The sequence below is a fragment of the Acomys minous genome (genome assembly GCF_964271855.1).
Source record: "Acomys minous genome assembly, chromosome: 5".
Classification (NCBI taxonomy): Eukaryota; Metazoa; Chordata; class Mammalia; order Rodentia; family Muridae; genus Acomys; species Acomys minous.
The window spans coordinates 103972369-103997066 of NC_140494.1; the positions used below are offsets into that span (position 1 = coordinate 103972369).

At 41.6% G+C, this 24698-nt stretch overlaps 2 protein-coding genes across 4 annotated transcripts in view; one reads left to right on the forward strand and one right to left on the reverse strand.

The window, feature by feature from the left end:
- CBL (Cbl proto-oncogene) overlaps nucleotides 1-24698 on the reverse strand; it is an 84105-nt gene that overhangs the window by 29987 nt on the left and 29420 nt on the right. Inside the window, exon 1 of one of the 3 annotated variants that reach the window (XM_084783599.1) lies at nucleotides 7600-8094. The exons of the other annotated variants lie outside the window; for them this stretch is intronic. The gene's annotated coding sequence lies outside the window, so the exon portion shown is untranslated. Of the gene's footprint in view, nucleotides 1-7599; nucleotides 8095-24698 lie in introns of those variants that run through there. 3 annotated transcript variants of the gene reach the window in all.
- On the forward strand, nucleotides 3696-4390 carry LOC311598521 (prefoldin subunit 2-like). Its single transcript, XM_084783617.1, has one exon. The coding sequence runs from the start codon at nucleotides 3924-3926 to the stop codon at nucleotides 4242-4244; it is 321 nt and encodes a 106-aa protein (XP_084639743.1). The 5' UTR covers nucleotides 3696-3923; the 3' UTR covers nucleotides 4245-4390.

Sequence of the window (24698 nt, forward strand, 5' to 3'; positions counted from 1 at the left end):
TATAGTACTGGATAGAGTCAGAAACAAATATACATACCAAAATAATAATGGACAGAAAGCTTTTATAAATCTATTAAGTAAGCGACAAAAATGGAAAGCTATCGACCACAAGGATGTAATGGCACCAGCTATCTAAGACGAGTTCAAAGTGCAGACTAAAATAGTTACTGAAAATCAATTTAACACATTTTGCTACTCAAAGATGCAGACCCTCTCTCTCCAAAGCCAGCAGACAGTTCTTAAAACCACACATGTGCATCACAATCAGACTTCTCACGAGGGAACAGTGAGCCTCTAAAAACCCATAGGTCAGAGTTTTCTAAGAGATCTGATTTGGAATTTTGCCCAGTAACACTTTTAGGCTTTGGGCTGCAGTCTTACTAGAAGACTCTAACAGAAACAGGCTGATGACGTGCGATGGCTAGATAGGCAGTGCTTGTCAGCGTCTCAGCAGCAGCCGTCAGTGCCCACACTGCCGTGACCTTCAAAGACCAACAGGAAACACAAGCACTCCATCTTTTGCAACATGCTGAAGACGGAACTTCTTGTTGCAAACTCCCAGCAGCTGCAAGAAGTACAGTATTAGAGGAAGGTCACTCTGTACTTCCTTAGCTCTCACCACCCACATCTATGGAACTACAACCTGACTTTAAAGCCTTCAGCTTCCCCCTCTCTTCCCTTCTCACAACTTCCCCATGATCAACTGCTGCGTCTACGTGCAGAATCAGTTTCGTTTTTTCAGTGCTGGGGATCAAAGCCAGGGCCTTGTGTCTGCAGAGGGAGCATCCTGCTGCTGGACTACATGCCCAGCCCAGCATTAGTTTTGTGTTTTTTTTTTGCAGGGGAGGGTGTTGGTTCTGAGACAAGGTCTTACTTGGCTGGCCAGGTATTCACTAAGTACAAACTGGCCTTTTGTTCTCTTTTGTTTGAGACAGTGTCTTCTACATAGCCCTGGCTACCCTGGAACTCACTACACAGACTAGCTGTCCTTAAACTCACAGAGATCCACCTGCCTCTGCCTGGGATTAAAGGCATGCACCATCACCCACATCACCATCACCACAGCCACTCTCATGTTTCACCTCCCAAATGCTGTGCTTAACAGACCTAACCACATCAGCTTCAGTCTTCTTTAAAAAGTCAAAATTAATCTGTCTCAGCACTAGAGAGGCAGAGACAAGATCTGTCTCTTACAGATCTAAAACAAATTAAAAATAAATAAAAACATTTTTCAAAAAAACAAAAAAGCCAAGATTACTTCTATCCTGCCTACCTTAGGTGTGAAGTAACAATTATACTATGTATAATTTCATCTAATAAGGAACATTGCTAATAATATAAAAGTACAATAAGAGATTAAATGGGTAATTATAGTTCCTGCTTTATCTTTGAACATGAAAGGACAAGAGAGCTTGTCTTGCAAGCATGAGAGCCTGAGTTCAAATCCCCAGACCTCATGTAAAAAACTGTACAAACTGGTACACAGCACTAACACTAGTGTTGTGGGAAGAACAGAGACAGGAAGTTTGCTGGCCACCAACCTCACTCAGGCCAGTAAGAAGTCTGTCTAAAGGGAATAGGGTAGAGAGTGCTAAGAGTAGGCATTCCTCAGAGAAGGCCACAATGAAAGAAAAAGCATCTGTGTTGGGCTGACATGGTGGTGCACGCCTTTAATCCCAGCACTTGGGAGGCAGTGGCAAGTGGATCTCTGAGTTTGAGGCCAGCCTGGCCTATAGAGAGCTCCAAGACAGCCAGGGCTACACAGAGAAACTCTTGACCTGAACTATCCCCCTCCAAAAAGAAATATAAATACATAGTGAACAGGCAGAGGCAGGCGGATATCTGAATTCAAGGCCCACCAGGCAGAGGCCTGCCCCCTTCAAAGAAGATGAGCAGTAACTCACTCTCGTTAGTGGAAATGCCTCATCCACCCCAGAACGCTGTAAATTTCTAGAAGCAAAGATGGCTGAGAGAGTAAGAGCCAAAGATCCTCCACAGAAAGTAATGGATGACCTCTAAGCAGTGAGCACAGAGAGTCATGGAGAGTCAGGGTTACAGCTGTGAGACTTCTTTGATAGTGATAAATTTCCAACGGACAAGAATGCTCCATTACATTTATAGTAACAGTCAAGAAGACCAGGGTCAAAATGTACTTCCTGTCCTATTAACATGCAGTGTCCCTGGGCAGTTATTTAACCGCAGTGGGACTGACATTAGATGCGATCAGAGGAAGCACAAATAGTCCCATCTATTTAAAGGTGTGGATTTATGCTATTCCATTTGTGTTGCAAGTGGGAAAGAAATCTGACCTTGAGCAGTTTAATTGCCTAAGACTCAAGAGCAAACACAAGATCACCAGTGCTTATGCCTATATGTCTCAGGACTAGAAGCCTCAGCAAGAAATGATGTGGGACTGGGGAGCCACACAGAAGATAAAGCACGTTCTACATAAGAGTAAGTAAGAGCCTGAGATTCAAACCCCAGAACCCACAAAAAGCTGAGCACAGCCGTACTGATGTGTAATCTCAGTGCTCCTCTATTCCTAAGGCAAGACGGAAGACGGAGACATGAGAATCCCCAGAGGTTCCAGACCAGCAGTAGCCAACAACGGAGACCTAGTATCCACCAAGTGGAAGGCCTCTATGCCAACAGTAGTACATACATACACACGTGCATCACACACAGACACAAAAGATTTAAAATATTTACTATTTGTAAAAGTACATATTCTTTTTGCCTGTCAACAATGTAAATGAACTAATGTCTTATTTATCTACCTGAGACTAGAAGATTTAATCTGCTAAACTAAAGCACTGTTATCCACATTAGGGATTTGCTAACCCCGAGAACCTAAGAAGTAGCATGCTCTAAGAGTTTTACAATTTCTTGGCTGATAGTGATGGCGAACGCCTTTAATCCCAGCACCCAGGAGGGAGAGGCAGGTGGATCTCAGTGAGTTCAAGGCCTGTCTGGTCTACAAAACCAGTCCAAGACAACCATGGCTCTGTTACACAAAGAAACTCTGTCTCCAAAAAAATTGTAAAACAAAATTAAAATAAAAAAATAAATTAATTTTACAATTGATTTTTTTCTCTCCTCTTTCTTCCTCTCCCTCTCTCCCTTCTCCTAAGACAGGGTTTATCTGTGTAACCCTGGCTGTTCCAGACTCACTTCGTAGACCAGGCTGGCCTCGAACTCACAGAGATCTGCCTGCCTCTGCCTCCCAAGTGCTGGGATTAAAGGCATGCATCACCTTGCCCGGTAATTTTACAATTTCTAAAGAAATAAGACACTAAAGAAACAAAACAAAACACCCTAATCGTTTCAAATTAGACTCATCTGAAAGTGGTTCAAAATTTAAAAGGTTTTGTTTGTTTTTTTTTTTGAGACAGGATTTCTCTGTGTAGCTTTGGCTGTCCTGGACTCGCTTTGTAGAATCAGGCTGGCCTCAAACTTACAGCAATCCACCTTCCTCTGCTTCCCAAGATTAACATCATGCCCAGTGAGGTTATTTTTTAAAAAGGATTTATTGATTTATAATTATGATATAGTATCTACTTGCATGTACAACTGTAGGCCAGAAGTGGACATCAGATCACATTACAGATGGTTGTGAGCCACCATGTGGCTGCCAGAAATTGAACTCAGGACCTTTGGAAGAACAGGTGGCTCTCTTAACCACTGAGCCATCTCTCCAGCCCGAGATTAAATTATTTTTAAAGAAAAGCAAAGCTGGGAAGTGTGCAGGCTGGAAAGCTTGCAGGTGGCGAAAACGACAGACAGCGGCGGTCAGGTGGGCAAGAGCAGTGGGAGCGGCAAGGGGAAGGGGCAATGGGGCGGTGTTGGCAGAACAGATAATTGCTGGCTTTAATCGCCTTCAGCAGGAACAGAGGGGCTTGGCAGTCAAAGCAGCTGAGCTGGAGATGGGACTGAATGAGCACAGCCTAGTGATCGACATTCTGAAGGAAGTGGATGAAACCGGCAAGTGCTGGGGCATGGTTGGAGGTGTGCTGGTAGAGAGGACTGTCAAACAGGTGCTGCCTGCCTTGGAGGGTAACAAGGAACAGATAGAGAAGCTCACTGAGGCACTGTCACAGCAGCCTCAGGCAAAGGGGGAAGAACTCAACGAATTCCGGGAAAAGCACAACACTCATCTTATGGGGGAAGATGAGAAGCCAGCAGCCAAGGAAAACTCAGAAGGGGCTGGGGCTAAGTCCAGCTCAGCAGGGGTGCTGGTCTCTTAGGAACTTAAGCCTCTGTATTTTTTTTTTACCCTGATTCCCACTTCTGATTTCTTTTTATTGTTGTTATTATTATTATTATTTTATCAGCTATTGTAATATTTTTTGTTAATTAAATGTTTTGGTCAGAAAAAAAAAAAAGAAAGAAAAGCTTTTATTTTAAAAGCAGCAGTTTGGACTGGCAAGCTGCCTCAGCAGGTGAAGGAAGGCACTTGCCTTCACGCCTGATGACCTGAGTTCAATCCCTGGGACCCACATACAAGAGAGGATCAACTCCAGAAAATTGTCCCCTGACCTACACTCACACATCATGGCACTAGCAAGCACATACAGACACATATGACATAAATAAATAAATAAAATGTAGTTTTAAAAAATTCAATTAAAGCTGGACATGGTGGCACACATCTATAATTTCAGCACTCAGGAAGACAGGCAGGTGGATCTCTGTGGTTCAAGGCCAGCATGGTCTACAAAGTGAGTCTGGGACAGCTAAGGCTACACAGAGAAACCCTGTCTTGAAAAACCACAGTTAATTAATTTAAAAAGCAGTAATTTAGCCAGTTGTGTGCTTTTAAACCCAACACTCAGGACGCAAAGGCAGGTAGATCTTTGAGTTCAAGGACAGCCTGGTCCACAACCGTCTAGTCACAGCTACATAGTGAGACCCTATCTGTAAGTAACTAATAAATAAGTAAACATATAAAACCAAACAAATAAATATAGTAATTTCGTCAAGTATAGCTCATTCTATAGTGGCTGTAAAATTCTTTCAAATTTACGTAACCTGCCAGGTACATGCTTGAATCCCAGTACTTAGAAGGCTGAGGCTAGGAAGGGTTACATAGCAAGACCCTCAAAAACACACAAATAGACAAAGAACCAGACAAAGAATCAGTGGTATTCAGTACAAGTACTCTTGTACTTGCTGCTCTTGCATTTCCCATCATCTATAATATGGTAGCTATCAATCATCTATAACCCCAACTCCAGGGGATCTAACAACCTCTTCTGGCCTCCATGGGGACTGGAGACATGCCTGCTAGTAAAATACTCATAAACATAAAAATAAATAAATCTTTTTTTTTAAGATAGAAGAAAAACACCCTCTAATAAAAAACAAAAATCTGTCTAATTGGGGCCAGAAAGATGACTCGGCAGATAAGGTACTTGATGCCAAACATAATGTCACACAATGGAGAAACCTGACTTCCAAAAGCTGTCCTCTGACTACCACCCCAACTCCTCCCCCACACACACACATGGTAGGTTGTGGCAAGCATATGCCCCCAAACGCAAAATAAATAAATATAAAAAATGTAAAAGCCTTTATAATTAGAAGCTTTCATTAATAAAATACTGTGGGAAATCTGCAATATTTTAAACATAATTTTAGATATAAAGCTACTTTAAGAATATGGGCTGGATACCCACTTAGGTAATGGTATTTAAAAGTGAAGTGTCCAGAGCCTGTTAGAACTTCATGTACTGGTACTATTTCAAGTGGTAACTGTAGTTATTAGACTGGTTAAATTCAAAACCTTTATATACAACACTAGTGTCACTCAAGAATGCTCAGTTACGAACATAATGAGAAGACAGTCATAACTCAAGAGCAGCAGCCTCCACTCAGCACACAGTAACCAACTTTAAAAATAGATACTACGGAACTTCTTTCAACAGGAAGTCAATGAAGCACCGTTTAACTTGTATCTACTAAAATTGTTCTTTTAAGAGAGAGAGCCTGGAGTCATGGCACACATCTGTTATACCCCATCACTTGCTCAAACAGGAGGATCTCTACTTGAAAAGCAGCCAGTATGAGTTATACAGCAAAAGCATATTCCAAACCATACACACAGAGAAATACACATGAATATAAATCATGAAAGGACTTTTCAATCAACATATCTAAAAATATGTATGATTCCCTCCCCCATTAAGTTTATATAATACTAGCTGGGCATGGTAGTACATGACTTTCATGCCAGCAGAGGCAGGTAGATATCTCTGAGTCCAAGACCAGCCTGGTCTGCAGAATGAGTTCCAAGACAGCCAGGATTACACAGAGAAACCCTGTCTGGAAAAACAAAAGAAAACAAAGAGTATATATAATACCATCCTCATGGTCCAATGTGTGTGACAATCCCACCCCTTCTACATGGTAACAATTAGTAGCCAGAGGAAACACTAACTTAATTTACCAAGGAGAGAAGGTAGCAGCCCACATAAGTCTCTAACAATCCCTGCATACTTTATACTTCTAATGTGTATGCTGGAAGTCCTCCAGAACTGAATCAGTGCTCCAGCAGAATTATTTTTTTTATTTTTATAGGTAGGAAGGTTTTGCCTGAATGCATGTATGTGCACCAAGTGCATGAAGTGCCTGAGGATGCCAGGAGAAGAAGCAGGATCGCTCGGAACCGGAGTTACAGATAGTTGTTAGCAGACATGTGGATTATGGGAGTTGAATTTAGGACCTCTCCAAGAGCAACAAGTGTTCTTAACTACTGAGCCATCTCTTTGGCTCCCAAATGCATCTTAAAATACAGATTCAATCTCTTTATTCCTTCCACATGCAATTCTGGCCAAAAGCCCACAAAAGGTACTCATGTCCCTTTCCTACTTCTCCATCCTAATCAATACTCCATGCTCCCCCAACACTCTACTTTCTAGGCCCCATGCTTTCATGGTGACAGCACAGCAGTAACACGTGCATCTCTTTGTGGCCAACTTTTTTTTTTAGTGCTAGAGAGCTAACCTGTAGCCTTGTGCATGAAAATGCCCTACCACTGAGGTACACCCCAGTCCTTCCACAAGCTTGTAAGGAAGTATCTGTGTGATCCCGGAGCTGGGGAATCTCTGCTACGGCACATATTTTCCCTTCCAATAACTAGTTATGGAAATCTTGCCTGTTTTTCCACATTCTCAAACCCCACCTCCCTTGGGTAGTAAGGAAAAGAAAAGTCACCCGTCTATATTTACTATCTATTCTCTGCTTCTGAGCAAACTATAACATCTTGTTCAGACTTTTCATGGCGCTGTCATGCCCTGCTCTGCAGTAACTGTCTTCCTTCCACCATTCGAACGACACTTCCTCAGGGGGCAGACGCAGAGAGCGTAACACACTCATCTACTATAGCTAGGTCTTGCTCATTTGTAAAGGCCTATTAATTTTGAAACAATTTTCAGAAAAGTCAGAAAGATAGCAATTTCCATATACCTACCTGTAGGCTTCGACCTTCTCGAAACCTACTTTATTTGGGGTTCTTTAATTCTTACACCTCTTTTCCAACCCACCTACCCTAGATAGGAGAGAAAGGAGGTTTATGGGAACAGAAGTAGACATTTTTTATACCCAGTTCCTTGGAGCGATTCCTCTGGCGTAGTTGGCAGGATTTCAGCAGACCAGCAATTCAACCAAAGTTGCTGCTGGAACTGAAACAGCAGCCGGAGCCCAGAGCAGCAGCCCAAAGTGTTCTCCCGAGTGGTTCCCTAGGAGCGTCTCGATGTGGAGTGACGAACAGCCAAACAATACCAAGACCCCCAAAGCCCCGCCTCCTGTTTGGGGCCCATATATGTATCTCCTCTAGAGTCTGCACTAAGATGTGTTTCAGCTGGCAAAACAAAGCCCCCGCACGAGGTGGTTCGTCTTCTAGTAGATAAACATCACCTGTTCTCTCACAAGTCTGTTCCTCATCCCACACTTAGGATCAAAACAAAAATATGTTTATATCCACTACACACCTACGTCTCATCCACTATGGTCGTCTCTTAAAGACCAGGTCGTGTCTGCAGCTGAGAACCTATTAGCCTACAATACCAGTTACTACAGCTCCTGAACACTACTATAATACAGTCTCTACAGCTCCTGAACACTACTATAATACAGTCACTACAGCTCCTGAACACTACTATAATACAGTCACTACAGCTCCTGAACACTACTATAATACAGTCACTACAGCTCCTGAACACTACTATAATACAGTCACTACAGCTCCTGAACACTACTATAATACAGTCACTACAGCTCCTGAAGACTACTATAATACAGTCACTACAGCTCCTGAACACTACTATAATACAGTCACTACAGCTCCTGAACACTACTATAATACAGTCACTACAGCTCCTGAACACTACTATAATACAGTCACTACAGCTCCTGAAGACTACTATAATACAGTCACTACAGCTCCTGAACACTACTATAATACAGTCACTACAGCTCCTGAAGACTACTATAATACAGTCACTACAGCTCCTGAACACTACTATAATACAGTCACTACAGCTCCTGAAGACTACTATAATACAGTCACTACAGCTCCTGAACACTACTATAATACAGTCACTACAGTTCCTGAACACTACTATAATACAGTCTCTACAGCTCCTGAACACTACTATAATACAGTCACTACAGCTCCTGAACACTACTATAATACAGTCACTACAGCGCCTGAAGACTACTATAATACAGTCACTGCAGCTCCTGAACACTACTATAATACAGTCACTACAGCTCCTGAAGACTACTATAATACAGTCTCTACAGCTCCTGAAGACTACTATAATACAGTCACTACAGCTCCTGAAGACTACTATAATACAGTCTCTACAGCTCCTGAAGACTACTATAATACAGTCACTACAGCTCCTGAAGACTACTATAATACAGTCTCTACAGCTCCTGAACACTACTACAATACAGTCACTACAGCTCCTGAACACTACTATAATATAGTCTCTACAGCTCCTGAAGACTACTATAATATAGTCACTACAGCTCCTGAAGACTACTATAATACAGTCACTACAGCTCCTGAAGACTACTATAATACAGTCTCTACAGCTCCTGAACACTACTATAATACAGTCACTACAGCGCCTGAACACTACTATAATACAGTCATTACAGCTCCTGAACACTACTATAATACAGTCACTACAGCTCCTGAACACTACTATAATACAGTCTCTACAGCTCCTGAACACTACTATAATACAGTCTCTACAGCTCCTGAACACTACTATAATACAGTCACTACAGCTCCTGAACACTACTATAATACAGTCACTACAGCTCCTGAACACTACTATAATACAGTCACTACAGCTCCTGAACACTACTATAATACAGTCACTACAGCTCCTGAACACTACTATAATACAGTCACTACAGCTCCTGAAGACTACTATAATACAGTCACTACAGCTCCTGAACACTACTATAATACAGTCACTACAGCTCCTGAACACTACTATAATACAGTCACTACAGCTCCTGAACACTACTATAATACAGTCACTACAGCTCCTGAAGACTACTATAATACAGTCACTACAGCTCCTGAACACTACTATAATACAGTCACTACAGCTCCTGAACACTACTATAATACAGTCTCTACAGCTCCTGAACACTACTATAATACAGTCACTGCAGCTCCTGAACACTACTATAATACAGTCACTGCAGCGCCTGAAGACTACTATAATACAGTCACTGCAGCTCCTGAACACTACTATAATACAGTCACTACAGCTCCTGAAGACTACTATAATACAGTCTCTACAGCTCCTGAAGACTACTATAATACAGTCACTACAGCTCCTGAAGACTACTATAATACAGTCTCTACAGCTCCTGAAGACTACTATAATATAGTCACTACAGCTCCTGAAGACTACTATAATACAGTCTCTACAGCTCCTGAACACTACTACAATACAGTCACTACAGCTCCTGAACACTACTATAATATAGTCTCTACAGCTCCTGAAGACTACTATAATATAGTCACTACAGCTCCTGAAGACTACTATAATACAGTCACTACAGCTCCTGAAGACTACTATAATACAGTCTCTACAGCTCCTGAACACTACTATAATACAGTCACTACAGCGCCTGAACACTACTATAATACAGTCATTACAGCGCCTGAACACTACTATAATACAGTCACTACAGCTCCGGAAGACTACTATAATACAGTCACTACAGCTCCGGAAGACGATTTCTTTTCCTTTTCTTTCTTTTTCCCTTTTATTTGGCGTTTGTTTTTGTTTTCTGAGACAGGGTTTCTCTGTGTAGTCCTCGACCTCAGGCTGTATTCAAAGTTGCAGTTCCTCTGCCTCTGCCACCGGAGTCCTGAGATCAACAACACCACTGCCGCTGCCTGAAGACTATTCTCTAACTCACAGCAACACAGTTACGCAATCTCAAAAACCTATCGTAACTTCCTTCCACAAAGGACAAACAAGGAAGCCTCTTTTAAGGCTAATGATGGCATGCACTTAAAAATAAAATAAAAATACACAGACAAAACAAATTCCACTGAACAGGAGACAGTTCTAATAGATTCTAATCAAATATGTAAAAAGCCTATCCAGTTATGATTAATTATTTAACTCCTAAGTACATAACACATTAAACACCAACTTCTATTTAAACACACAATTTCCCTGAACAGATACTAACTACTGCCCCCAAGTTTTGCTGTCCCCTCCCCAAAGACTAGGGGAGATGTGGATTTTTTAGATAAGTCTTAATCTGGGGGAATGAATCAAAGAGAATTTTCATCATCAAGGCTATCTCATGAGTTTAGAGTAATGGACCACACATATACTTTATAATTTTGTGTAACTTAGGAAGTTTTCTAGACTTGAAAGAACGGACAGGATTTCTACAGAAATATGGGAAGGAGTCCAAGTGAAGCAAATGCTCCACTTCAGCAGCCAGGGAGGGGCTGGGCAGTAGAATGCAGCCTGGGCTTACACCACACGAGAGCAGCATAAACATGGCAGCATGTTGAAATGGAAAGCTAAGGGAGTAAGGATTTCACAAATGCAGTAGGGTGTTATTAACGGTTGAAACTGGGAAGATCTGCTCTAAGGCTGTAAATGACAGCCGTATGCAAGATAGAGAGGAAATCACCAAAGCAAAGAGATGACTTAGTACAATACTGCCAAAGGAAAGGCACAGATGCCGAAAAATAAGACACAAGTGTGACTGAGGCGAGATGAGCCTAAATGAGCCTGTGCACCTGCAAAGAGGGTATTCCTCCCAATACAACAATAGAACTACTACATCTCTTCCCCCATGCCAAAACATGTAGCCAGACTTTTTGGCTACTTTATTGGGTTCTTTTTCCCGGTCTCCCTATACCACACCTATCCCTTCCAAACTCCCAACTCTATGTAGTTGAGAAAGAAGGTTAAAGGGGAAAGGGGGCATAAATAGAGTTAGACTACCTCTTGTTGATTAGGGGAAGTTCCTTACCTATCCCTTCTAAAACCCCAACTCTAGGTAGGAGAGAAAGAAGGTTAAAGCAGAAAGGGGGCATAAATATCATAAGACTACTTCTTGTTGATTAGGGGAAGTTTCAGCCAGCAACCAGCAACCCAGCAATAGCAACAGCAGCAGAAACCAGCAGCAGCAGCAGCCACCTCTCTCAGGGTTCTAGCATCTATATGCACTCTGAAGAATTCCCAGAATTCCAAACATAAACTATCCTCAACTAGCAAAAATCACACCCCTGCTGGAGTCCAAGGCAAATCATAGTCAGCTGATGTGGTCACTCTGAAGCAGGCCCATATCCCACACCTGGGATTAAAACAAAAACATATTTCCATAACATATCCCTGGGGCTTTGTTTTTCCTGTTTGTTTGTTTGTTCCGAGACAGGGTTTCTCTGTGTAGCCTTGGCTGTCCTGGAGTCGCTTTGTAGACCAGGCTGGCCTCTAACTCACAGCGATCCACCTGCCTCTGCCTCCCAGTGCTGGGATTAAATGCGTGCGCCACCACATCTAGCTGGGTTTTGTTTTTTGAAACAGGGTTTCTTTGTGTAGCCTTGGCTGTCCTAGACTCACTTTGTAGACCAGGCTGGCCTCTGCCTCCTTAAGTGCAGGGAGTAAAGGTATGCACCACCACACCCAGCTATATTTCCCTATTTTTAAGATTTATTTACTATGTACACAGTGTTCTGTCTGCATGTAGGCCTACATGCCAGAAGAGGGCACCAGATCCTCTGCCTGCCTCTGCCTCCCGAGTGCTGGGATTAAAGGCGTGCGCCACCAAGGCCCAGCTCAGGGACAGGGTCTTTCATTGGGACTTTATGCTTGCCAATTCGGTTAGAGTGGTATCCCTAGTACTATGATTACAAACATCAGCCACCACATCTGGCTGTTTATGCGGGTGCTAGCTCAAACTCAGAACTTCATTGTTTATGTGGCAAGCATTCTATTGCTATCTTGCTAATATGCACGCACATACACAAACACACACACACACATCAATATCACAAAATATGTAACTAAAAACTAGGGTTTGCAGCCTGGTCTACAATGGGAGTCGAAGACAGCCAAGGCTACACAGAGAAACTCGGTCTCGAAAAACAAAAAACAAAACAAAACAAAACCAAAACAAACCACCAACAACAAAAACTAGGGTTTGCTGGGCGTTGTGGTGCACGCCTTTGATCCCCGCACTCAGGAGGCAGAAGCAGGCGGATAGCTGTGAGTTCAAGGCCAGTCTGGTCTACAAAGTGAGTTCAGGACAGCCAAAGCTACACAGAGAAACATTGTCTCAAAAAAACAAACAAAAAAAATCAAAATAAAATAGACTAGGGTTTATGCAGGAATTTTTTTTTCTTAATTTTATCTCTAGATCAAGATGGCCTGAAACTCCTTATGTAGCCAAAGATGATCTTGGCCTTCTGATCTGATGTGTACCTTTTTATACTTTTGTTTTCAACCAACAAATCAAACTAAGGTTTTATGTGTGCCGGGTAAGCATTCCACCGCCATGCTATGCCCACACCAGAAGGAAGAATTCCTCCTCAGCAGACACATGGCGGAGAAATCCCATCTGGGCAAGCCCCCTCCCTGTCCTGCACCAGCACTCTACACTGTCTTCACCTCCTCTCTCAGTGTCAGGTATTTCTAGCCTGTCATGGTGTTACTGAGATAAATCTACAAACTCATGATGCAGTGATTAAGACTTAAAAAGTTCTTATTTAGTCTTTTCTAAGCCAAAGGTTAGTGACAAGAAAGGTAAAGCCAAAAGAAACAGCAACCGAAGGCTGTCTTTCCTAAGGGGCTACTACTGGATCAGGCTCACGGAGGGTAAGAGTCGAAGGAAAAGAATGGCATCGTTATTATCTGGTCCAGCTTAACAGAGAAAATTGAAGACTCAACTAATTATTTTCTGTATAAATAATCAGAGAAAATACCATTAAAAACAACAGTGAGGGCTGGAGAGATGGCTCAGCTGCTAAAGGCTAGGTTCACAACCAAAAATATAACAGTTTGGTTCCTAGCATCCACAGCTGTCTCTCCAGCCAATTAAAAAAACAACAACAACAACAACAAAAATAAAAAACAGAGAAACCAACCCAACAACAACGATGATACAAGCAAAGGTACATAAAATCTAAATACTTGTTTCAACCACCCAGATACATTTTGTGAGATGTTAGGCTAGATGACTGTTGTGAATATAAAAGGAAATTGAGGCAAAGTTTACAGAAAGAGGAAAGAAAAACGACCAATAAAAGCTTTTTATTCAATTTCTGTAACAATTTAATACACTGGACTTAAGCTTTCTGAAAACCGTTCAAATTCAGGGCGTAGCAAATAGCAGTGAAAGCAGGCGGCAGTGCCGCTGACCTCCCACTGCCCCCAGCACCCTGGCAGGCCTGACTGGCAAGGGCATTCTGCGACCAGCTTCTGAGCTGCTGCTTTAACACACCTCATTTAAATGCAGTTGGGGGCCTCACAGGCATTACGGGTTTAGAGCCACTCTTAGCTGGCACTATTAGAGCAAAGTGAGGAGGGAAAGCCTTTGCACACTCTACTTGACATTCGCCGCTCGCTTCTCTGTAACGCTCTGGGTTTTATATATCCCTGGCACTTGGGCAAGCAGAACATAGTGTCTTCACAGTCTCTCTCTATCTGGATCATCAAGTCTGTGTTCTAACCAGAACTACCTTGCCTGGAACTGTTATGTGACTGCACATTCCTGTGGTAAATCACGCTGCTGAGTAAGCTCGTGCTCAGCAGACATGCCTTTAAGAAGTCTATTAAAGCATGTTTTAACTTCTCCCAGTTTGTGTAGTTTAGTATTTAATCTGATGTTTCAACGGTGTGGCCGGCTAAAAGTGGTACATGCCTTTCATCTCAGCACTCAGGAGACAGAGGCAGGCAGATCTGAGTTCGAGTGCAACCTGGTCTAGTCTGTATAGCAAATTCCAGGCTATACAGAAAAACCCTGCCTAAAAAAAAAAAAAAAAAAAGAGAGAGAAAAGAAAAGGAAAAAGTTTTCCTAACAATATCTTTGTTGGTTCAGCGTGGCTTCTCCTGGCTCACCTGCCTTCCCTTCTCGAGAACTCGGCTAGCTCAAACCTTCAAATGTCTCTTATCCTCACTCTGCTCAGTCTCGTCTCTTCTCTCTAGCCCCACTCAATCGCCTTTCTTCTTGCGTCAACTCTCTGACCAGAGTTTTCTGTCTCCTGGAACCTACCCCTGCCCACTCCTCTTACTACTCTTTCCTCCTCCTCCTCTCCCACAGCTCTCAGTCTCTGGTGGCTTTTTATATACTCTCTTGTTCCCAGAAGTCCAAGAACCAAGTGACACTGAAGGGCACTGGGTCATTTAAAGGGCCAGGCACATAAAATATTTCATATTATACCATGACATGTATGTGCACACATACAATAAATTTAATTTTAGAAGTATGTGAATACAATAGTTCTCAAGACCCTTTCAGACAGTCTGAAATATTAAAATTACCTCCATAATAATGTTACACACTACATGACTTGTCTTTTCTACTATAGTGACATCCTCACTCATGGCACCCAGGAAAAAGTGGGCAAGATTACTGGTTCCAGACAAAATCAAGACAAAGCACCAAATGAAACATGTCATCAGCAGCTGTATTCTTCACCATGACTTAAGATAAAACCAAACACTGCTTGCTTGCACTTAAGAATTCCTTGAAAGATGGCGCTCGTCTCCAACCTTGACAACCCAAGTTCAATCCATAGAGCTCACATAAAGTTACATGAATCATGGCATATGTACCCACACATATATATTATAAACACACACACTGAATTTTTAAATTTTCCTTAGTGAAACAGAAGTCTTTAATAATTACTCCTGCTAAATCTATAATGAAGAGCTTTTTTTTTTCTTTAAATATCCTATGTGACAAAATGAGAAAAAGAACCTTTGCTGAAACATAGTTGCCCTCAGGAAAAGTACTCATGCAATGGGAACATCAATGCAAGCTTTTTTAATAAGGCATTTTTCCTTAAAATGATCTAAGCCATTTCCAGGATGCAGTGCAGAAGCACAGTAAGTAAATCAACAATGTCACATAACCATCACTGCTATCCATTTCCAAATTTATTCGTTTCCTTTTACTGTCTCATTTCTTTTACAGTGCTTACTCTTTGATAATTTTACACATGTATATATACATTGACCATATTCACCCATTTTTTAAAAAACAGAATATTATATAATGATGTATCCTGGGCTGGCCTAAACTTGCCAAATAGCCGAGAATGACTTTAAATCTCGCTGGCCCTTCAGCCTCTACCTGCTGAGTGCTGGGACTACAAGTTAAGATAGGCCCCAGCCTTGCAGCACACACTGGCTCTGAACTCACAATGATATTCCTGCCTCAGTGAACTAAGTGCTAGAATTTCAGGGATGGGCTTCCATGTCCCCATTTCCGGAACCTTTCATCTGTCCTGGCTCTATAATCATCAACCAATAACCACTTATTTTCCCGCCTTTTAGTTCCCAGTAACTCTATTATACTTGTCTTTGTAACTCTGCATTCTAGTATCTCATAAGTAAAATAATAAAATATTCTTTTACATCTGGATTATTTTGAACAGCAAAATACAATAAATCTGTGCTGTAGCTTGTATATGAATTTCACCCCTTTCTATGGTTGAGTATTTAAATTTTCCAGGCAGTGAGATGGCTTGGACAGTGGTGCCTGTGCACAAGACCGGACTTTTACCTCAGATCTCTGGATCCCACAAGGTGGCAGGGAAGAACCAACTGCTGAGTTGTGTTTGTGTACACACACACACAGAGTAATATAAATTTAAATTTTCTTAGAGCTCTACACAATATATTAAGCATACGCCCCTCCCCATTTCTCACCCCCCTCCTTTCTTTCAGCCCTCCAGCCAGTCCATCATTCCCCTAGACAGTCTCATTTCTTTCATTATAAACATATATGATTATATTGACTACAGAAAAATCTAGAACCACAAACGAGAGAAAACAATGACATTTGGCTTTCTGTGATTGGCTTAACTCACTTATGAATCGCACTGTGTCCAGTTGCATTCATTTTTCTTGAAATGGCACATCTTCATTCTTCTTTGTGGCTGAAAAGGTTTCACTGTGCAGTTGGCACAGTTTCATTATTTCCTGTTGTTGCCACCGAGGCTGTTCCATAACAGCTACTGTGACAGTGCTGCAGTGACCACTATACTCAAGAATCTCTGTGATATGCCTACCTCAGAAGCCATTGGCTAAACACCCAGGAACAGTGTAACTGTACACCAACACTTCATTTGTCCATTATCTCTTGATGAATGTGGACTGTGTCCCACCTCTGCTTGTCATGACCACTGCTGCAGTGGACACGGCATCAAATACCTGACCAAGTTCCTGCTTCCAGAGCTTACACTGTATGCCTAGGAGACTGAGTATGCTCAGTCTCTGTGCAACTCTTTGAGGAAATGCCAAACTTTCCTATATAGTCACACAGTTTCTCATACCCAACACTGAAGCAGGGCTCCAGTCTACATCCTCACCAGTATTTATGACTTCCCTCTTCTGTGACACACACGCTAATGTCGTGAAGTGTACCTCAATGTGGTTTTGATTTACATTTCCCTAATGGTTCATTATGAGAAACATCTATCCTTTCATGAGCTCACTGGCCAAGTGTGTATCACCTAGGAATATAGGTCCACATAAATACTTTACAACTGTGCGCACCTCAAGTGCTGTTCCTAGGGAATCCGTCTTTCTTTTCCTTCCTTTCTTCTTCTTTTGGAGACAAGGTCTCACTGTGTAACCCAGGTTGGCCTCCAACTCACAGAGATCCTCTGCCTCCTGAGTATTGTGATTAAAGGACTCAACACCATGCCCAGCTCATCCATTTTATTTTTTGAGACAGCCTCTCACTAGGGCCCAGATGTTTCTACCTCCCCAGCCCCAGGATTTTTCCATGGCCTTTTCCATTGATACTGGGGACTGAGCTATCTCTCCAGCTCACCTTCTTTCAGATAATACTGTCTACTCTCATGACTTTAAAGACCCCCCCCAACCCAATTTCTTTCTCTATCCTGTCTCCCTCTGAACCCCAAATCCTAATCACTTTGCTAATTGCTTATTTAATCTCTCTTTAAATAGCTCATAAAATCTCAAGTTTTGCCAAGTGTAATAGTGCATGTATTTAATGCCAGCTCTTGAGAGGCAAAGACAAGTGGATCTCTGTGAACTCCAGGCCAGACAATGCTACACACACTGAGACCCTGTCTCAAAAATAAACAAACCTAAACTTACACATACTCCAAATGAAACTCTTGCTTCTTTCTATATTTATGTCCTAAGTTCTCTGTTATAATAAAAGTGACACAGCATGGTTAGTGAAAGTAGAAATCATTCTCAAGTCTTCCGTCACCTTTTTCTACACTCCACTTGCCCAACCTGGCAAAAGTTCTAATCCTAGCAATAATCCATTTCTAACTTATTTTTCTCAACTTCCTCCTCCTTTGTCTACTTCCATTATTGCTACTGCCACAAACCTTTATCTATTTTACAGACAGCAATGATGCCATCATTGTAAAATACCAACCAGGTCACAGGACGCTTCGTTTAAAGCCTTTCCAGTGGCTTCCCGCTGCACTTTCCCCTTGTTCCGACTCACAACCTAATATCCCACTTGTTTTGTAAGCTACCTTTAAAACAACATATTTTGCCCACTTCTTTCTCCCTTTCTCCCTTCCACTAAAAGTTGGTCATGACCTCTGAGGTTAAAGACACAGACACACAAGGCATGGTAGTACAGGCCTTTAATCCCAGCACTCAGAAGGCAGAGGCAAGTGGACCTCTGTGAGTTCAAGGCCAGGCTGGTCTATAAGTGAGTTCCAGGACAGCCAGGGCTACCCAGAGAAACCCTGTCTCAAAAATCAAAAAGAGAAAGAGAGAGAGAGAGAGAGAGAGAGAGAGAGAGAGAGAGAGAGAGAGAGAGAGAGAAAAGACAAGACTCTAAGACAAGAAACGGGTACATGTTCCCACCCCTTTCCAAAATGCAGGAAAAACGTTCCCAATCTAACTAGAAATTGTTCCTCAGCATGGCCAAACTCGTAAACACAGAAATAGTTGTAGTTCCTTATCTATCAGTAGTGCTCTCAGGGTGCTAGGAGAGGGCTCTAGGTATACAAACCCTGTCCAGTCTGTGAACTACCACGATTCGCTGGAGGAGAATGTCAAGGGTAGAATCCAGGAGGAAGAAATCTCCGGGAATTCCAGGCCAGGTAAGGTCTACATAGTGAGACCCAGCCTCAAAACAAAACAAAAAAACTTGCTTTGCAAATTATTAGGAAATGAGGGGCAAGATCAACACGCTTCTCGAGGGAAGGGTCTCTCTGCTGCTCTGCTCCATCTTGTTCCTGGAGCAGTGGTACCACAAAGCACTTAATACTACCTTAGTCTTCTACTGAATACTTAGCCGATGAGCTTTAGTTAGGTCTAAATTTTTCCAAATTATGCAAGATAAGCAAAGTTTTGATAACATAAATGGGTAGGATAACTTAATAAAAGAGTCTAATCTATAGCCAGGCAGTGGTAGCACACGCCTTTAATCCCAGCACTTGGGAGGCAGAGGCAGGCGGATCACTGTGAGTTTAAGGCCAGCCTGGTCTACAAGGCGAGTCCAGGACAGTTAAGGCTACACAGAGAAACCCTATCTTGAAAAACCAAAACAAAAAAAGATTATATTCTACAATGACTATGAACCAGTTTTTAAAAATTCAGTTACACTCTATAACCAGCCACTTTCAGCTTCTACTCAGGCATAATCAACTATTCCTTACTTCAGGGGGCTACTGACAGTGCGTGAGCACACTTCTCTGGTAAGAACGCAGCACTGGAAAAGCAAACCACACAACTGAGAGTCAGCCTCTTGCTCTGGTAGCAGCTCCTAAGAGAGAGAACGGCAGAGTTTCCTGCAGTGTGAATGAACACACCGCGCACTAAGGGTGTGGATGGGTAGAGACGGGCCCTGGCAACACTCAGTCCTGTAGCACCTGAGGGTCACACCTTTCTGAGAGTCTACAGGCAGACAGGTTTCTACCCTGGTGTAAGCTGCATAGACTAGTTTTTGATCAAGATTCTTTTACTGCATTTACTAACTAAAACTCTCCTAGGCCTCAAAGACAATCAAGGACGGATGAAGCACAAGTCTGTAACTCTCAAGAGTTAAGACAAAACCAAAACCAAACAAACAAACAAACAAACAAAAAAACAAAAAACAGCAAACCAGAGCAGAGAAAAACTTCCTAACACCAAGAAAAGGCATCTCTAAGAATCCAGTCTCGTCTTAATGGTGAAGTCTTACAAAGTTGCCTCCTCACACCAGGAAGGAGGATGCACTCTTGCCACTTCTACTCAACACAGGTTCAGCCAACAAAAATCCTGCCAGCATAATTAGGCAGGAAAAAGAAGTAACACACCCAGGATGGAAAAAGACTAAAACATCTGTTTGCACATAGCATGATCTCTTTTTCTAAGAAAGCCCAAGGAAGGCACCAAACAACAAAGCTGCAGAGCACGAGAATCATGGATGAGCAAACATCAATTTCACTTCCACATATGAGCAATTAACAGTCTAACACTGGAGGCAGCAGTTGATTGAATCATCGTTTAAAAGATGTGCACAACTGTTAGGACTTAGATGGGAGGCCTCCTGGGAATATCAAGTGCTATAGGCTTTAGCAAAAAATGATGTATACAGTAAAAACTACAAGACATCACTGGAAAAACGAAAGATCTGTAACCAACGGAGACCCATGTTGATGAACTCCAAGAACTTAAAAAGCAAACAACTACACATTAAACACAACACCTATCTGATTTCTATATATTCTTTTCAAAGAAACTGACAGCCTGATCTGATCCTGCATTATAGATGAAATCCATGTTGAATATTCCTCCTCTCCCTGTCTATTTTGTTAATGGGTATTTACATTTCAAATTATTGGTTTAAAAAGTTTTAATTATGTGTATATATATGTGTTTATACATGTAAGTACATTGCCCACAGTCTAGAAAGGATGCCAAACACCCTGGGTCTGGAGTTAGAGGTAGTTGTGAGCCACCCAACATAAGTGCTGGGAACCTAACTCTGGTCCTTTGGAAGAGCAAGCAACAGGGCTCTAACTGCTAAGTCATCTTTACAACTCACATTTGATTATTTCAAAAGTCTACAAAGGCATAATACTATAAGCTAATGTGACACCAGCATCAGGACAGGTGTAAGAGTTAATAACAGAATTCAAAGTCTAGATAGAATCAAACCCTTATGTTATGGTCAATCAATCAATCAATTAATTAATTAATTTTGTTTTTTGAGACAGGGTTTCTTTGTGCAGCCTGACTGTTCTGGACTTGCCTGTAGACCAGGCTGGTTTTGAGCTCACAGAGATCCAACTGCCTCTGCCTCCCAAGTGCTGGGATTACAGGCATTGATGGACCACCACAACCAAGCTGGTCAATTTGCTTTTGATAATAGCAAATAATTAAAGAACAGTCTTTGTGGAGCTGGAGAGATGGCCCAGCAGTTAAGAGCACTGATTCCTCTTCCAGAGGTCATGAGTTCAATTCCCAGGAACCATATGGTGGCTCACAACCATCTATAATGTGATCTGATGCCCTTTTCAGCACTGTATGCATAATAATAAATAAATAATTTAAATAAAAAAAAGAACAGTCTTTGTAACAAATAGTACTTTGACAGAGGGTTATTTATATTCCAAGGAATGAACCAGGACCCTTATTTCGTAAAGGAAAGCCTACAGCTGGGCATGGTGGCACATGATTTTAATACCAGCACTTGGAGGCTGAGGCAGGTGAGTCTCTAAATTCGAAGGCCTTATGGTCTACAAAGTGAGTCCAGGACTGCCACGGCTGTTACACAGAGAAACCTTGTTTCAAAAACAAAAACAAAAAACAAATAAATAGGGCTGGAGAGATGACTCAGAGGTTAAGCGTACTGCATGCTCTTCCAGAGGTCCTGAGTTCAATTCCCAGCAACCACATGGCAGCTCACAACCATCTGTAATGAAATCTGGTGTCCTCTTCTGGCATGCAAAAACACTGTATACATAAAAACAAATAAATCTTTTAAAGAAAGAAAGAAAAGCCTACAATAAATAAATGAACGCATAACCAAACAAAGACCTAAACACAAGAGCTAAAACTTTTAAGAAAACAACAAAACCACAGCCATTATCCTTATGACCTTGAACTAGGTAGGAATTTGGAGACAGGGTCTCACTCTGTAGCCTAGGCTGTCCTAGAATTCACTGGGCAGTCCAGTTTGGCCTTAAATTCAATCAGCCCTGTTACAGCTTCCAGAATGCTGAGATAATATGCATGCACCACTATACTTGCTTGGCTTACACCTTGGCTTTGTACCAGTACAAAGTATTATTAGATGTCATCGAAGCTTATATCTTTTGTTTCAGTAGCTATTATTAAAGCGAAAAGATACATAGAATGGGAGCAAAATCTTTTTTTGTTTTGTTTTGTTTTTTTAGATAAGGTCTCTCTGTGTTAGCCTTGGCTGTCCTGGACTCACTTTGTAGACCAGGCTGGCCTCGAACTCACAACGATCCACCTGCCTCTACCTCCCAAGTGCTGGGATTACAGGCGTGCGCCACCATGCCCGGCTAGGAGCAAAATCTTACAAATCATTTTTCCAGCATATATATGATATGATACTAGTTTAGTAGCCAGACTATGTAAAGAATTTTTACAATTTAATAGTGAAAAGAGAACACAATTTAAAAATGAACAGAAGGTGTAAGAACCATGGAGTCTCCAGTACTGAAAAAGGTAAAAACAGAAAGCTTAGGTCAGGCATGTGGTGGCTCACACCTTTAATCCCAGCACTCAGGCCAGCCTGGTCTACATCGGAGACCCCATCTTAAAGCAAACAAACAAACAACAAAAGGACAGTAATTTAGCCAGGAGTGCTGGCACACGCTTTTAATTCCAGCACTCAGGAGGCAGAGGCAGGTGGAGTTCAAGGCCAGCCTGGTCTACAAAGCGAGTCTAGGACAGCCAGGTCTGTTACACAGAAAAGCCCTGGAAAAGAAAACAAAAGAAAAGAAAGAAAAAGAAAAAAACAAAGGAAAGGAAAAGAAAAGAAAAGGAAAGGAAAGAAAAGAACTTTTTTCCTTTAAGTGGTACGTGCCTCTGACTGTACAACTTGGGAGGTAGAGGCAGGAAATCAAGAGTTCAAGGTCATCCTCGGCTACATATTTAGTTCTAGGCATGTCTCAAAAACAAACAAACAACAAAAGACTGGGGAGCTGGAGAGATGGCTCCTTGGTTAAGGTACTTCCTATTCATCCAAAGGCTGCCTGGGTTTGGTCAGTCACATGGAGACAGCTCACAACTGCCTGTAACTAGGGGATCCACATAACACATACATATACATAAATAAAACAAAGTAAAATTTAAATTTAAAAAGCAAGGGATCTGAATAGGCATTTCTTCAAAGGAGATATGCAAGCCCATTAAAAGATTATTCACTAAGGAAGTTTATTTGAAAACCTCCAGACAGTACTTTATACCTGCAGAATGGTTCAAATAACTAGAGCTGGAGAGAAGTTAGAATCTTATTCTACTGCTAGGAGAGTGTAGAATGCTGAGGCCAGTATGTAAATAGTCTTGAACTTCCTCAAAAAAGTTAAAAACTAATTGCTCTGTAACTCATCAATTTCCTTCCCAGGAAGTAACAATGAGAAGTAAAAATAGCATGCAAAAATTTGTACACAAATGTTCACAGCAATATTACTTATAATAGCTAAAAGTATAAACTCAAATATCTATAAGCAAAGTGCTCAACACAGAGAAATTAACTATCAAAAAGAATAAAGTAGTGAGTATGGTGGGTCCCACCAGCAAGCCCAGCCTTCCAGAGGCTGTGGAGGACTTGAACATTCAAGACCACCCTGGGCCACATAGTGAGTTCTGTGGCAGCATAGGCTACAGTGTGCACCTGCCTCTCAGCTAGCTTCCTCCCTCCAAATATACACACACACAAAGGAAAGTATAAATGCATGCTATAAATATGGACAAATTGTAACTACACTAAAGAAACCAGACACTAAGTAACGGTTAGTTACTATATACATTATATGGCTCCACTTATATGAAATGTACTTTATGTAAAATTTCCAGATCAGGCCAACCTACAGATACAGAAAGTAAATACTAGTGCCTGAACTAGAAGAAAGCTTAACAAAGTGATTGCTAACGGCTATAGGATTTCCTTTTGGAGCACTGAAAATGTTCCAAAATTAAATTGTGGTGACAGTTGTATAACTTTATAAATACAACAAAATGGAAATGTATTCTTTAAAAGAGCTTGTCCTGGTTTGCTTTCTACTGCTGTGATGATAAAAAAGAAAATGATACAAGTCAGGTATAGTGTCACACACCTTTGATCCCAGCTCCCAGGAGGCAGAGGCAGGAGGATCTCTGTGGAGTAAAGTATTTATTGTACCCTCCAGCTTATAGCCCAACTGTTCATTAACCTGTAGATTGTGACCTCTTTGGTAAACCCCTATTTCCAAAAATATTTATATTATGATTCATAACAGTAGCAAAACTACAGTTATGAAGTGTCAATGAAAATAATTTTATGGTGGGGGGGTCACCACACATGAGGAATTGTATTAAAGGGTTGAAGTGTTAGGAAGATTGAAAAAATACTATTATAATCCATCACTGAGAGAAATCAGGACAGGAACTCAAGGCAGGAACTGAAGAAGAGGCCATAGGGGAGTGCTGCTTACTGGCTTACTCAGTTTACCTTCTAAAAAACAAAAATCAATTCAGTATCATATCTGCCTAGGGGTGGTACTGATGACCAAACTAGGCTGGGCCTTCCTACATCAACCATTAATCAAGAAATAAATTATCCAGAGGTTTGCCTACAGCCAGCCTATCTGATAAGAGACATTTTCTTAAGTGAGGCTCCCTCGTTCCAGACAAATGGCTCTAGCTTGTGTAAAGCTGATTAAAATTTAATCATCATAAAACTCTTTAGTATATGAATTAAATGTATATAAAAAATTTTTTTAAGTCTGGGACTGGAGAGATGGCTCAGTGGTT

Coding starts and splice junctions, on each gene's coding strand:
- LOC311598521 (XM_084783617.1), top strand. CDS start 3,924: ATGGGACTGAATGAGCACAGCCTAGTGATCGACATTCTGAAGGAAGTG.